Below are 16,588 nucleotides of genomic sequence, written 5' to 3'. Positions count from 1 at the left end.
CGCACATTTCATTGCTCGCTGTGGTAATTTTCTGTGTTTGGTAGTAAGAACAGTGTTCTGATTTGGAGGTCATTACTTTTGGTGGGTCAGTGTGGAAGAAAATGAATCCCACAGTTCTTGCCATATTCTTAACCTCCATTAACAAAATCTTGACTAATCCCTGGGACTACAGGTGGAATCATGAGTCAGAAAATGAAATGAACACTCTCAGATTTATTCTGATCTTAGAAAATAGGGTTGACTACTAGAAATAGCTTTGGGACAAAGTGCTGATTTCAGGTCTCTTTAAGGTGTTTCTCTTGAAGTGTTTATCTTACTGTGTTTATTTCAGTTCATTGGACAGAAACTAATCTGCCCTTTGGGACTAGGTACGCCATATTTTCAAAGTGACATATCAAGGGAGTATTATTTGGTGTCAGTTGAAACATTCTCCTAACGAAGATGTCCTGGGAAAGACTCCTTTTTATAATTTGCTGTTTGTTCCTTTATGGAATTAGTAAATATTAACCGTAATAAGATTAATAATACTAGAGTAACAACTTATTTGACATTATGAAGGATGGATAAAATATTGCTAATAATTTCATATTCTAGCTAAGTAACATTTACCCTTTTTTTGACATTAATCTCTTTTAAAGTGATTAATCTGTTTGATAAACAGTATCTTAAATGAAAAAATCTAAGATTTATTGTACATTTTTTGCATTCTTTTTTTTTTCAACATTTATTTATTTTTAAGAGAGAGAGAGACAGAGTGTGAGCAGAGAGGCAGAGAGAGAGAAGCAGGCTTCAGGCTCTGAGCTGTCAGCATGGAGCCCGACATGGGCTCCAACCCACAAACTGTGAGATCATGACCTGAGCCAAAGTCGGACGCTTAACTGACTGAGCCGCCCAGGCACCCCCATTTTTTGCATTCTTAAACAGTTCGAAATATTATTTTAATGACAGACTCAATTTGATGGTCATTATTCCCTTGTTCATAAGACTGTTTTAAGGACAGTTCAAGGGGAATAGCCCCCTGCCATGTATTCTTTTCAAATTCTTTATCTGGCTGCTGGTTTTCATACCTCCTACAGGCCTGCCTTCCATCAGCACTGTTGGTTTCTAATTTCTTTGAGCACTTTGTTGCTTTGACTCAGGTGAGGTTGTCTGTAAAGTATATTCTGTAGTTTTTTGCAGTAAGTTAGGAAACGTGATCAAAGTTGTTAGCCTCATTTCTAAAACAAATGTAAACGGTCTGTAGATAAAGTATGCTCTTTACTGTGTTTGGCTCCCCCTCCCCCCCATCCCTGAGCTCTGCTGTGGTGCACGCATTTATATGATTTTTTTAAAAACACTTTTCGCACTTTTACTTATATTTAGTGTTGCAGGTCAGTAACTTAGATGAGTATTTACTGAATTAACTTGGTTAAGTGATACTTTAGTTTTGAGAATCTTAGAAATTTTCCTTCATTTCTGCTTTAAGAAAGAGAAATGGACATAGAATGGATCTTTGAATTCAAGTAATTATTTTGTTTCATTAACGATTTCATTACAAACTCATTTTAAATTATAAATCCGTATTTGGCAGTAAATGGGTATTTCAGAAGGCATTTTTCTTATTATAATTAGTATTCTATATAAATGAGAGTATATGTGCATATATTTGTATGAATATAGAAATAAAAGTTTTTTTATACAGCATTAAAAAAAATTCTTTTTAATGTTTATTTACTTTTGAGAGAGAGAGAGACAGAGTATGAGTGGGTATAGGGCAGAGAAAGGGAGACACAGAATCTGAAGCAGGTTCCAGGTTCTGAGCTGCCAGCACAGAGCCCGACATGGGGCTCCAACCCATGAACCATGAAATCATGACTTGAGCCAAAGCTGGACGCCCAACCAACTGAGCCATCCAGGTGCCCCTATACAGCATTAAAAATGTCTTCATGGGGCTCTTGGGTGGCTCAGTTGGTTAAGCGTCTGACTTCTGCTCAGGTCATGATCTCATGGTTTGTGAGTTCAAACCCCATGTTGGGCTCTGTGCTGATGACAGCTTAGAGCCTGGAACCTGCTTCGGATTCTGTGTCTCCCTCTCTCTGCCCCTTCCCCGTTCATGGTCTGTCTGTCTGTCTCTCTCTCTCTCTTTCTTTCTCAAAAATAAACATTAATTTTTTTTTTGAAAAGTCTTCATATGTATAGGAGTTTAATAAACACACAACACTGCTGGTGTATCTATGCTACTCCTCTGTCCTCACTTTTTTCTCTTATTTTTTAAAACTTTAGTGATGCTCTATATTGTTCAGTAATATCAGAAATCATCATTTTCACCCACCAACATTTCTGAAGTTTTCACCCAGTCTCCCCCTCCCATGGCTGTGTTCAGGTAATGAAACAGGAAAGCCTGTTTTAAGTGCATTTAATATGTAACATTATAATCTATGCCCGGAGAGAATTTGAAAAAGTATACATTATGTTTTTAGATAGCCAGCCTTTAGGAGACTTTTAATAATCATATAAGAAATAGTAGATGGCCATATGTTATTTGGTAAGTATTCTTTTGTGAATTCACCATATGATTATAAATCTGGTCCTAATGTTAACATAAGAAAAGAAAATTGACTTTTTTTTTAAGAATTACATTTGTCTTATTTAGTCATAATTTTACATAATTAAATATGGATATCTAGAAAAAATACATGTATTTGAGTGTGTATACATATATACACTCTCACTTTCTCAGACTGATTTAGTTTTTGTGGCCCCTTTTGAAAAGTTGATCTAGTGGTTTATTTTTAAAAAATTATCCTTTTAATAAGATTTTCATTTCGTTTTTTTTCTTCTAGAAGATTTGGCAGTATATTCTTGATGTGAGCCATTGGAAAACTACTACCAGCATTCTTTAATGAGAGTTGGATTTAGGAATCAGAAAGCAGGTTCTAGATTAGAGCTAGTGCGTTTTTTTTTGTTTGTTTGTTTTTTTGTTTTTTTTGAAATCCTGTAATTTGGTTCACCCGTATGGATCAAGGAACTCAGGACCGTGGAAGTCAGATTTAATTCCTAGCTCTACCCAACTTGTCCTGGTGAATCATTTGAACTTTTTTCTATAAAACAGCGTTGATTATTCCTGTCCTTACCCGCAGTGGTTCTGAACCAGGCATCACCCTTGTAGGGTCATTGGCGGTGCTTTTGTTTGTCATAATCACCGGGAGCTCCTTACCTTTGGGACCCAAGGGAACCAGGGATGCCAGCTGCCCAGCAGTGTGAGGCACAATTGCACAGGATAAAGAATTGTTCTTTACAGACATCCAGAAATGCCCTCTCGAGATACACTGACAAGACCTCTGTGAGAGTCACATGCAGTTGTGCGCGTGGAAGCCCTTTAAAATGTATGACCCGCGTTCCACAGAGAGAAGACAGTGTCCTGCTCTACTACCTGGTTGAACTTTTCCTTTTCTCAAGGGCATATGGGAATATGACCTATCCTTTTAATAGTATTTACTATGTTCCTTTGTAAGAGAAATTTGAATACCGTGGTCCTTTCTTTCAAGGACAGTGCTGTCCATTTTCTCACAGTGTCACTTGACTGTCATGTTTTGTTTGTTTGTTTACTTTGGGCTGTAAGAATATTTCCAGAAGAGAAGGTGTATTTAACACACGAGATGTGATACATGACATTCAGCGGACAGAGTTGACAAAGCTGTTTCCTGCATTGAGACCGATTGGATTGTGCATGATGAGCCTTTTCCTGCTTCCTTAGACCCCAGTGGATCTTGTCACAGAGGGGGACTAATTGTGCTATTTTGCTTCCCTTCTTCCTTGACCTCTCTTTGCTCTAAATAGTCTTGTTCCTTCTTCTGTCCTTCTCTGGATAAGAATATGGAGCCATTGTGGGGGGAGATATTTTCTGTGACCATTAAGAGGCGTTTTAAGATTCTACAGACACTAAGTGGGTCAGAGAAAAGGATTTGGCTACATTTCTATAGGATTTCATTAAATCGTTGATAGGCACTGAACTTTAGGGGAGGTTATATTTAGGTGGTTTGGGTAAAGAACTTGGAAGGTATACATATCATATGTATTGCATATAATATAATACACATGTTATATCACATTTTATTTTTAAAAAATTGTTAGCCAACGAGTAGTTTGTTTCTTTCATTACTTCTAAGTCAAAGTTTTACATATGTAGTGTTGGGTCTAAACAGAATCTTTTCTGTTTCAAAATCTTCATTTTACATAACATGTTCTGAGAATTTGAGTGAAAACTGTTTTTGAAATGATTTACCAATGTAAACACTTTCAAATTACTGGAGAAATAATTCAGGAAAAAGAGGTGTTTAATAAAGTGTCATCTTGTATAATGACATTGTTCATCTGTTTTATTTTTAAACAGATACAAAGCATGGAGGACATAAAAATGGGAGGAAAGGAGGACTTTCTGGAAGTTCATTTTTCACATGGTTTATGGTCATTGCGTTGCTGGGAGTCTGGACATCAGTAGCTGTCGTCTGGTTTGATCTTGTTGATTATGAGGAAGTTTTAGGTAAGAATTTTGGTATCATTTCTTTTGTGAATTTGTAAAAGCATAAAAGACATTCTTTAGTAATCTTAAAGATTTGTCATTATTTGGGGGCATACTCTTAATTTCTGTAGGCTTTCACTTGTTCTCAACAGGGTGGAAATACAAGGGGATGTTAGCAGGGTTACCTGGGAGTAATGACTTTTCAGCTTCTTTGAACATGAGCTGCAGTTAAAAAAAAAAGGCTTTATACTGTATGTATATCACACAAAAGTTTTATCAAATAGCACTTAACTCTTAGGAAATGGAGTACTCTCATTTTTATTCATCGTGTTAGGAGTTTTAAGTATTCATGAGCCACTGAATTTATTTCAAGACCCAATTTGCAAGACCCTTCCTTAGAAAGCATTTTGAAGCATACCCCTTCTTCTTTTTGGAATGAATGTGTGTGTGTGTGTGTGTGTGTGTGTGTGTGTGTGTGTGTGTGCATGCGTGCGTGTGTATGTATTGGTGCTGGGATGGGTTGTATATGTGTGTAGGTGTTGGGATAGGAGTATGTATATGTATGTAGGTATTGGGATAAAGGTATGTATGTGTAGGTATTGGGATAGGGGATAGAGGTATGTGTGTAGGTGTTGGGATGGGGGTGTGTCTGTGTAAGTGTTGGGATAAGGGTGCGTGTGTGTGTGTAGGTGGTGAGGTGGGGTGTGTCTGTATGTGTAGGTGTTGCCATAAAGGTGTGTCTGTGCTGTGTAGGTGCCGGGATAGGGATGCGTGTGTGTGTGTAGGTGCTGAGATTGGTGTGTGTGCATGTGCGTGTAGGTGTTGGGATAGGGGTGTGCATGTGTGTGTAGGTGTGCGTGTGTTAGGTACTATCTGTCTGCTGTTGCAGTTGTCATGTTATTTCAGATAGTTGTCTTCCTTTCTCCTGATTTTTCCTTTTCTCTCCCAATAATCACTGCAGTTGTTCATGACTTTTTACATTAATGATTCATTACCATTTGTAGAGTCATATTCCTTGTTTTTTTTTCTGCCTCATGAAGTCTTTTTTTAAATTGAGATAAAATTTATATAACATAAAATTCAATATTGTTGATATGTGCAAATGTACAGTTTACTGGCAATGTACAGGTTACTAGTATACTTTCTGCATCTGTGATTTGCTTATTCTTGATATTTCGTATACAGTCCTACATTTTGCATTCAGCATACTGTTTTCAAGGTTCACTACTTACTCCATTTTATGGCTGAATAGTATTCCATTGTATGGAAACACACCACATTTTGCTTATCCAGTCATCTGTGATGGACCTTTGGGTTGTTTCCACTTTTTGGTTATTGTAAGTGGTCTTCCTCTTTAATAATCCAGTGAAAAATGTGGACCGTGTCACTGAAAACAAAACCCGTGCTGTTCTATATGTAGCAGGTTGCATAGAAAATCCCCTCTCTTCCATAAAGCCTTCTGCTTTAGATGTTAGATTATAGCCATCTTTCTGGGGGAGAAAAGGCAAAACATGCTGATGTGTAATCTCCCTTTGGTTGAAGCTCTTCATTGTGATTAAAGCAGAGTGTCTCTGGATAGACTGTGAGAGTAATAGAGGAAGAATTTTAGTTGGGAGACAAACTGCTGAGTACATCTGTGCTTTTGTTGACGTACTATGGTATATTGCTAGGGAACATCTATTAAACAAAAGAAGAGATTTAAAATTATTATACATTTAAGAGCAAGTAACAATTTTCATGTTTTTACATGCATGCAGCCAAAGCAAAGGACTTCCGTTATAACTTATCAGAGGTACTTCAAGGTAGGCCTTTGGAGATGCATTTTAAGTCTACTTGTGATATCTCTAAAACGTCATCCTTATTTTATTAACTTAGTTGTCACATGCATCAGAGAATATAAGTGGTAGGACCAATTTCCCCCTTTAAGTTTGTCAGAAAGTATGGTATTTTCTGTCTTTTTTTTTTTAATGTTTATTTATTTTTGATAGAACACAAGGGGGGAGGAGAAGAGAGAGAGGGAAACACAGAATCCGAAGCAGGCTCCAGTCTCTGAGCTGTCAGCACAGATCGCTCGAACCCACAGGCCATGAGATCATGACCCGAGCTGAAGTCGGACGCCCAACCGACTGAGCCACCCAGGCGCCCTGATATTTTGTCTTTTTAATGTTACTTGAGCTCTGTGCTGTAGATTGCCTCAACGTGCAGACCAGTGCTTTCTATTTTCTTAGTAATGGAAACGATACTGCCTTATCTGTCCATCACTATTATTACTATTATTATTATTATCACCATCATTTCTAATGTGTTTTCTAAACCAGACTTTTACATAGCAAGTTAACTAGTTCCCTAAGTAGAACGAGGGCTCTGGGAGGGTAAAGATTGATCACATCCACTTTCCTCCAAAAGTTCTGCCTGCTCTTAGGCAATGTTTTAATTTACTTTTTATTAAAGAGATAACAGTACTACAAACTGATGTTTTAGTACTAATGCTGTATTTGTGATTGTTGTTTAAAATATTTCCGTACGTTATGTCTCTTCACAGCCATTATCCTATAATGGGTTATAGATCATGTTGATTTTAGGACGTTTTTTAGGGTTGAATGTATCCGACTCATATTTGAAGTGCTAAGCATAGCAGTGCTCCTAGATAATAAAGCCTTAAGATACATATTTATTCTGCTTGAAGAGGAAAGGCTCTGGTTCTGTTGTCTTCTCAAGTTGTGGTTTAATCCTTTTTTTTTTCTTTAATAGATAGCTGTGCTAATTAAGTTTTAGGTGAGATAATTAAGTTTTCCTTTGAATTTCAGAAAGCCAGTTTTACATACTTTATTTCCAGAAGTCTGTAAGGTTGAGTCATGATATTTCTTTTGTAAATCATTATTTTATAAAATATAAAATTAATTGCCCTCTTATTTTCAGTATTTATACTTGATATTAATAAATACTAATTATATTTAGTCTTTATTTGACGTTTGGCGGGTGTTCCTTTTGTTTTGAATGTTGATGGTGGTAGGAACTTTCCTACTTTAGATGCATTAAATTTCATGTTAGAAACACCTCAAGAATGTTTCTTATATATGTTGAAAATTTTACCTAAAATATTTTTTAGTAGCGTAATAAAATTCTTCTGAAAGGATTAAATCAGACATCATTAAAACTTTAAAGAAAATATTTTATCTCAGTTATATTTCTTAGATTGTTAGCCAAACAGTTCCTGAATCTGTAAGAGAATTGCCTGTCACTTACTTGTAGGTAAGGTGTTCAGTTAGGATCTTCAGGATTTTCAGGATTCAGAGAGCAAAGAATTGCATTGATCGGTAACATTTATGGCTAATGTTCAGGCCTGCAGTAAGTGGTAATACCTTATCAAACTTTTCTCCTTTCTTCCCAACCATCTTTTCCTCCCTTTTGCAGGAAAACTGGGAGTCTATGATGCTGATGGTGATGGAGATTTTGATGTGGATGATGCCAAAGTTTTATTAGGCAAGTAGATTCTTTACTTTTTGCTGGAAACAAAACAATATGTTTGCCTTAATAATATCTATGTCAGTCGTACACATTTTATGGAAGATATTTTCCCAATTTAATTGTATATTTCATTCTTACTGATGTGTTGATGGCTTAATTGTTTTTCCATGGACTTACGTTTCAATTTACTTTTATAAGTGGATAAGTGTATAGCTCTTGCACGTAATGTTTTTATAAGCATAATAATTTCATATCTATTTTCAGATTTAAAGCACTTCATATTCTGAACTTAATATTTGAGCATATAGATAACATCCTAGCCTGTTTTCAGATATGGTAATTATAGCCATTCATTATCATCAGTTGACATAATTCACTTCCATTTGAAAATGTAAGTTTCTAAAGGCTTACATAAATTCATTTTGAAATAAAATAGTGGTACTAAACATTTTAAAGTGTCCTATGCATATTTTAAAGGTAACATTAAAATATGAACCAGTAGTTTTTGGCTGGGTTTCTTTATTTTAGAAATCTTGAAACTTTCTCTTTCTGTCTCTAGAATTACCTGTCTTTTACCATTGAGATATTTCTTGTAATATATAAATATGTGATATTCCCTCATTTGTTTTATTTTTTTTTTAATTTTTTTAAATGTTTATTTATTTTTGAGACAGAGAGAGACAGAGCATGAACGGGGGAGGGGCAGAGAGAGAGGGAGACACAGAATCAGAAGCAGGCTCCAGGCTCTGGGCCATCAGCCCAGAGCCCGACGCGGGGCTTGAACTCACAGACCGCGAGATCGTGACCTGAGCTGAAGTCGGACGCTTAACTGACTGAGCCACCCAGGCGCCCCCCATCATTTGTTTTAAAATGCTGCCTTCCTAGAAAGGATGGTGCTGATTTTAATATTTTATATAATCTGGCCTGGTGAGATGTGTGTTTCTGCTTGTGAAACAGCATTGCCTCCTTTACTTTACTATGTAGTGTTACATGTATTAAAATTTTATATACTAAATTATTTAGAAAAATTTCAAATAAGACATGGTATTGTACACTATGTTTGCCAGAGTATTAGTGCAAAGAAATTCATCTCAGATACACAGTTTTGTGTCTATTTTGTGGATATGAAAAAAAATGAGAGGATATCACATTTATAACCAATGGTCAATCTTAACTTCCTTATAAAACAGTAACTTCTAAATATGAAAAAAAAAAAAAGGTATAGTTGTGATTAAGTGTAATTTAGCTTCCTAATTTTGACCTTAGTTTATGTTTGCTTATTACTGCTCAGTAAGAATTAGGTTTGCTGCTTGCCAGTGGAAGCTTACTATCCATGAAGTTTTTTCTCTGTCTTAACCTTAATGGAATTTTCTATGATTTTGTTATTACATATCTAAATTTTTCTATGAATATGGTAAATCCTCAGAAGACTATAATCCAGGACATGTAAAAGAAGTAAAATATATAGAATTTAACATATTGGAATGATGCTAATTTGCTTGCCTATACATGGTTTATTATTCCATTATATTACTTTAAACGATGGGTTCTGAGTAGTGAAGCTTTTTCATTTTAAAGATAACTTCATGTGGGCCATGTTTCCTCATTTTTAGAGATAATATTACTTCCATCTGCTACATTTCGTTGGGTTTTTTGGGGGGAGGGCTGGAAATCAGCTATGTGGTTTGTCAGGGAATATCAACTATTAAATATTAAAATATATTATTTCGCCTATAAGACACACTGATTTCCATAGCAAATACATTAATAACTTGATTTTTAGTATTTTAGTCTGCAAGAGTTTATTTCCTGTAATGTTTTTAAGCAACCATTAAGAGGTTAATTCATTGTAACTTAGAACATTGCCATTTACAATAGACATATATGTGGTATGGGCAAATTATAACTTGTCCTTTTATAAAAATTGTATATTTGGAGGTAGAACCAAATTTGGTGAATCTCAGCATTCATTTTGGTCATTTGACTATTAAATGCACAAAGGCTAAGATAAACTATCTTACCATATAAATGTCCTAATTCACCATTAGCCTGTGGCTTCACAGTTAGCTGAAACAAACCAGAAGTGAGCAGTCTGGCTCACTTATGTCCTCGGACCCTATTTCTGTAGTGATTGAATTCTCTGCATGAAATACAAGCTTGAGTGGAATTGAATTTTCTAGCTAAAGTTCTTTTTTAGTTGGTGAGGTTATCGTAGCTTAGTTGTACCTCTGTTACTGGCAGGTCGTTTGAAAACGAGAGCCTGGTGAATTCTTTGGTTACGGAGTCATTAATGGGCTCTGTATGTTCAGGGAAAGGTATTGGGGTGGGGGGAGCAAATTCAGTGAGTGTGTATCCCAAAATAAACCAGACTTATTGGGTGCATTCTCACTGGAGAGACTGCTCAAGGTATGGGCTTTGGATTAAGGCACAGGGAAACCAGAGGGACAGACGTAGGTAGGAAGCTGGAGATAAGGGAGAGCTTGGCTTGTAGATATAGTAACAGTTGAGATATGCTGAACTTTCGTAGGGTTGGCCTTTCTTTCATAAGTATTTATTTCTGCACTCTTAAATCTGCATGTATCTAAATGTTATCAGTTTGAGGAAATGTACCCATTCATATTTACATTTCACATTTTAAGATTTGGTTTTTCTTGTGGAATATAAAGAGAGAATGAAATATGTGTGGGTAAATCAAGATATTCTGAACAGCCATCATTAATTTCACTTCATTGTTTCTGGCCATGGCCCTTATGATATACTTCGAAAATATTCAGCCTGTTTACATACTTCCTACTTCTGTGGCCAAATTACTTAAAATAACGTATCTTTGATAATGGTTTGGATTATTGAAAACTACATTGTTGGACATTGTGTTCTTTGAAGACTTGTTTCCTGAATAAAATTAACAGGAAAGTGATCCAAGGACTAAATGCCTAGAGTAGCATCATCGTAGAGTAACACAATCTAAGGATTACGCGATTGTCCTTTTGTCCGTGACGAGCACCTAGCTGGCACCACATCAGGCATGGCTGGAGAACAAAAAGGAACACCGTCAACAATTCTAGAGCCTGGATAAGCTTTTGTAGACCGGATGCATCCATGAGTGAACTGGATCTTGTCCACTCCAAGGCATTCGCCTCCGCCCTTGGGTTGAGGCCTGCTCTCAGAGGCTGAGGAATTATATCCCCAGAATATTTCCCTTTTTCTCCTTGAAGTAGTATTTTTGTCTTAAGAACCGCAGGAAGGTTGCATACTTGAGTCATAGTTTTGTCCAGATACTTCTGCATATTTGTTGAACACTTCAGCCTGTCATACTGAAGGGTAGTAAAGTTTTATAATTTATATTTGATACTTGGAAGTACTAGTATTTGAAAATGGAGAAAAAGAAACATGGTTCTTGTGACTATACAGCTATAGTGTTTTAAGGCAGGAAGAAGAAACAATGTTACTCCCACAGAGATTTGAATGGGACATACAGACCTCCTCGGTTCATAGCCCTTGTCAACTGTTAAGTTCAGTGGAAAACATTCTAGTTGTACCAACGAGTAGTTTAAATACCAGAATACTGCAATTTGTTTTCTCCTACCCCCCATACACAAAGAATGATATGATGTAGCTCTTCTGTGGACCAGAGTGGGGGAAATACACTGTATACTTTAATATTTATACTAGGTGTCTTATTGTTGTGGCTTAGCTGCCAATATTGATTGCTGGCGGTTATGCCACATGGAGAAAGTTTGAGTTGTCCAAGCCTGACCTACTCAATGAGGTGGTTAGAATCTGAAAAGCTCCAAAGTCATGGATGTTCACATTTTTTCAGTATTGGTGGATTTTTATATTTACTGGGTCCAGAGATGTTTCTTACCCAAAGCCAGTTCTTCACAGGAAAAACCTATGATATAAATATATACTTTGCTTTCTTTCCATTTCGATGGCCTGTTTTGGGACTAATACTTAAACGGAACAAAACAACAACAACAACAAAAACAGGAGCCAGGGTCTAAACAACAACAACAACAACAACAAAAACAAGAGCCAGGGTCTTTGCAGTAGAAGCTTATTTCTTAGGCGTATGGAAAGAGAACCTTGGACTATTCTTATTAGCAAATGACTGACTGGACCTGGATCAAATTTAATATTGGTAAGCAGAGTGAATTATTATTAATAACTGACTCTTACCCTTGGTCAGAATTACAGGACCATGAGTCAGTAGCCAGAACACTGTAAATTACAGCTAACATCTTACTGTGTTAAACTTCAAGTTGATTATCTGATATAATTTGAATACATTTACACGTCTATCCGCGGATGCTATCGACAGTAATCTTGGGAGTCATGTAATTCCAGAGTTTCTAAAGTTAACTCTGGGTCCAAGGGGAAAAGTGTGAGGAAATGAACCTTTTTATTTTCTTCCAATGAATATGTACCGATATATGTAAGTGCTTGTATAATCAACTCTCGATAATATCTGGTTGGTAACTCAGCAAATGTGGAGGTTGGTCAGAAGTATCTATCTTTTTACCCTCATAGTACTTTCATTCGTTCTTCCACTGACATTAATCAATCGATTTTGGCTGATGCAATTTTGTGTTTTGGGGCTCTAGATTCTCTACTGAGACAAAGGCAAACCTGGTTAGGGGCTGGTAGGAATGGCGAGGACTGGTCGAATTGGACCTTTCCTGTGGTACATATGATTGAGAGTTGATTGTAAGGTGTGCATCTTAATCAGCCTCTTTAGTTTCCAAAATACCTTTTCCGTAAACTTCTGTGACCATGATGCACATCCTTTTTGAGATCGCTCTTCCTCAACTTCTTTTTTCCACCTAACTGCTCTCCTTATTTTCTCTTTCTCTCTTCCTTTATTCTTATGTAGGCCTGACCAAAGATGGCAGTAATGAAAATATTGATTCTCTTGAGGAAGTCCTTAATATTTTAGCAGAGGAGAGTTCAGATTGGTTTTATGGTTTCCTCTCATTTCTCTATGATATAATGACTCCTTTTGAAATGCTAGAAGAAGAAGAAGAAGAAAGCGAAACCGCAGATGGTGTTGATGGTACGTCACAGAACGAAGGGGTTCAGGGCAAGACTTGTGTCATTTTGGATTTACATAACCAGTAACTTTGATTCAGGGACTGAAGTCATTGGCTTATGAAAACCCGAAGCAGTCTCCTGTTTCTTTCTTTCCTTTGCTCACCCAGGGCTTAACGCGCAGTGGGGCAGCTGTGATCAAACAGTAAAAGGCAACCACGTGATCTCTCTCCCCAGTACAGCTCCTAGCTAGTCCCTTGCTCGGCTCCCCCACCTCTAGAGGAGAAAGTGGCACCCCTCGTTCTTGTAGTAGTCTACAAAGCGCGTTGACGATGTTGTTCTTGGTGGTATAATTGGTTTCTGTATCGTTTTGTTGCAACTTATGTATTCACTGAACTAAATTGAGAAGGCTTAATGGCAAATTGTGTTGTGATTAACCCTTGATGCTTGTCTTTCTAACACACTATTAATGGAGATGATTATAATTCACTTGATTATCAAAATGTTTCTGGCATGATTCATACATTAAATGCTTCTCTGTTCTTTAATATGACTGGTGCGTAAAGTGATGGTTCTTTAAAAAGCTGATTTTCTTTATTGTAATTTGTTTAGGTGAACTGATTTGTCAGATAGGATAATACAAATTTCAGTGTAAAATTCTGTATTAACGGTGCTTTTAAAATAATTTGAAAATAAGCCCATGTTTTTGCCTTAGGGTAGTGAAATTACTGTATTCAGATAGCAGTATGTCTGAATATTTCTGTACAAAAGCAAAATTTATTTTTAATTTTATTTCCAAATTACATCCAGAGAAAGAAATTTGTATTTTTTTTAAGTAGGCATATTACCACACAAGAGGGAAAATGTGAATATGTATCTTAAATAATGTTGTACATATTAAAACTATTCATCCTAAATAAGTCTTTTTCCATTTTTTTCCCTGTATTTCCTTATTAAGTGACTATCAACTTCGGCTTAGGTAAGATATGATTTTTAGATTTATAAATTAAATTTACTAAAGTGGTCATTCTTTTCAGGAGAATGATTTTTTTTGCCATTAGAAAACCTTGAAAACATTTTTGAATCAGTTTATTTAAAATGAATTTGCTTCAGTAATAGTAAAAGCAATTGTATTAATTGTATATGAGCTGCATTTCATAAAATGAGACTTTATGTGTATCCTTACTGCTTGAAAGCAATTAGGACCTCTGGTTTCTGTTACCTTTTAGGGAGTGGTGTTTCATGTGTTTAAATCTCTTTGAGCTTAGCTCTCTGTGAAACTTAGCTTTGATTACTCATTGAGCTTAAAATTTGAATATGTTTCTATTTTTGAACCTTTATGTAGCTATAGTAATTTCTCCTTTTCAAATATTCATTCCTTTTTTTTTTTTTTTTTTTTTGTATTTAACCAAATTGCTTTTGGTAAGATAGATAAGTCACCCATTTTTTTTCCAGAGGGGAATGTGACAAATTTGGTTTCTCAGCTGGAAATCACAGTTGGAGGCTATTTAGGTATTTATAAGTATGCAGCTCAGCTCAGCAATGGCCGGAACGTAAAAGTATGAAATCAGAACACAGGAAGCACATCAGCTTCCCCTTTACCCACCACTCACATGTGTCAGAAAAAAACTGCAACTTGCTAATCTTAAAAAGCATTATTTTAAGGCTACTTTTGCATGTGGATGTGCATGTTGTACATGGGACAGTGATCTCCTGAAGCTTACGTGGCTATTAAAACTCTAGTCTGTCCTTCCCTAATTATTCAGGGAATATGATTTTGTTAATGGTTCTGACAGTGGAAATTTTCTGATTTTGAAATGTTAATATCCTGGAACACACGAGTGTGATCTTAATAATGTTCTTTTTGAAAGTTTACGCAGTCTTTGTCCATTTTGATTGTGTCTTCCACTTCGGATTTGAGTACTGTGAAATGTCAAAGTTCATTAGGTTTAAATTCGAAATAATCTTATGCCTCATGCTCAATGAAATTCATGTAGCCAGACATCTAAGATGTATTTTTTAGAGCAGTCATGTTTCAGTGTTCATTACTACTAACTCTAGAAGATGTGTGATTAGTTTGAGAAGTAAATTAATTAAATTTGTGTGTTAAAAATGTTTGGAATCATTAATTTCTCATCAGGCTCCTTTTTTTTTTTTTTTTTTTTTTGTGCCGTGATAATGATACTAATGCACGTTTTATGTACAGAAATTAATTATGCTTTATCTTTGTAAGTGAAAAATAAGTGAGGTAATAATTTTCTATTTTGCCAGTACCCTGTCTAGTCACCCCTTTTGAAAAGTCTCTGATCAAGGTAAAACCTAGGGAGCTGGCGAACCCCTGACTTCTGTGACTTCCTTCAACTTGTGGCTAAGGCTTGTTTTGGTGAGAAAAAATAAAGTTGTTTGCAAAACAAGTGTAGCGTATTTTGAAGCTGATCAAAATTACTTCACTTAATTTTTTGTATTGTATTTGTTATAAATTTTAATTTTTCTAAGGATTTATTGTATAATTTTTTAATTCATAGTATAAATATTTTCCTAGCTTTATGTGTTTTAAGCTTAGGGACTTACTTAAAAAGGCAAAATTGTATTCTGTACATTGGAATCTTTATTTGTAGTCATGCAATTTTAAGTTGTATTGTATTTACTCTGTTTTTCTCAGTTTGAACAACCAGAGGAACGTCGCGGAATGTGCTCTGTGTTCAGATGTAGCCTTGTGTCCTTAGAACTGCAGAGTCGGGTTCTCTGGTGTTTGGCTTAAAAACCAAGCAGTGGCACTCTGGGGGTTTCGTTTCTGCATTGTAGCTTCTTTCAGTCCCAGTTTTCTCTGGGACGTGAGTGGTGGGGCGTAAGGCAGTTGGAGAACTATCTTGTGGGTGCTGGTCTTGTTAAATCCCTAAAGCCTAGCTGCCAGCTGCCTGCCTGGGAGAATCAGGTAGATGCCCCAGACATAATGGAATGCTGGGTGGTGGTGCTTTTTCATCTTGTACTCGATTCTTTATTCTAGGAATTCCCCACCTGCCTCATAGAGCTGTATCCAGACATGTAAGCAAAACTTCTCTGCTTGAGTTCTGGTGTGTACGTACTTACTTACAGTTTGAATACAATGTTTCCTTTCTACCCTGATAAAGCTTTGGAGAATTCTCAAAAGCAGCTAAAGGCATTGGCAGTTATTCTTAATTTGAGTGATCACTTGGTAGTTGCGCCTTTTGGTGATTGATATTCATGATCCTTTCTAAATGAGATCCTGGTCTGTGAAATAAATAGTTCTCTGTGATTTGGGCTGTGGAATTTTCTTTGATTACAACGCATATTTGGAGCATTTTCATGAAATTCACTGACTCAGACTTTATTATACAAGTCGACTGATAGAATTGTATGCCAAATTCTGTGCCTCTGATACTTGTTGTTAGTTGCATAACCAAGTAATACATAGGAATAGATATTAACTAGATTGTGAGCTCCTTAAAGTTAGGAACCAGGTCGTAGGCTTCGTTTGAATCCCTCTTCAAAGCTGAACCCAACGTATGACATTTATTAAATATTTACTGGGGTTATTAGTCTTGATGAGTGATAACCTCAAGAGTTACA

At 36.1% G+C, this 16,588-nt stretch overlaps 1 protein-coding gene and 1 long non-coding RNA gene across 9 annotated transcripts in view; both read left to right on the top strand.

Moving 5' to 3' along the window:
- Positions 1-16,588, top strand: part of ASPH (aspartate beta-hydroxylase) — a 223,330-nt gene that overhangs the window by 35,888 nt on the left and 170,854 nt on the right. For 4 of the 8 annotated variants that reach the window (XM_053896187.1, XM_053896188.1, XM_053896190.1 and 1 more), the window contains exons 2-4: positions 4,373-4,522; positions 6,259-6,303; positions 7,916-7,984. In XM_053896187.1, coding sequence (XP_053752162.1) covers positions 4,373-4,522; positions 6,259-6,303; positions 7,916-7,984 — 264 coding nt within the window. The remainder of the gene's footprint in view (positions 1-4,372; positions 4,523-6,258; positions 6,304-7,915; positions 7,985-16,588) is intronic. The other 4 variants (XM_019421265.2, XM_053896191.1, XM_019421263.2 and 1 more) reach the window with 1 other exon arrangement.
- Positions 15,022-16,274, top strand: LOC128775292 (uncharacterized). Its single transcript, XR_008419917.1, has 2 exons — positions 15,022-15,380; positions 16,005-16,274. It is a non-coding gene; the product is annotated as an uncharacterized LOC128775292 (long non-coding RNA).

This window comes from Panthera pardus, unplaced genomic scaffold (genome assembly GCF_024362965.1).
Source record: "Panthera pardus isolate Hobbes unplaced genomic scaffold, ASM2436296v1 HiC_scaffold_7, whole genome shotgun sequence".
Classification (NCBI taxonomy): domain Eukaryota; kingdom Metazoa; phylum Chordata; class Mammalia; order Carnivora; family Felidae; genus Panthera; species Panthera pardus.
Note: the sequence above shows the minus strand (reverse complement) of the source record. Positions and strands in the feature narration are given on the sequence as shown.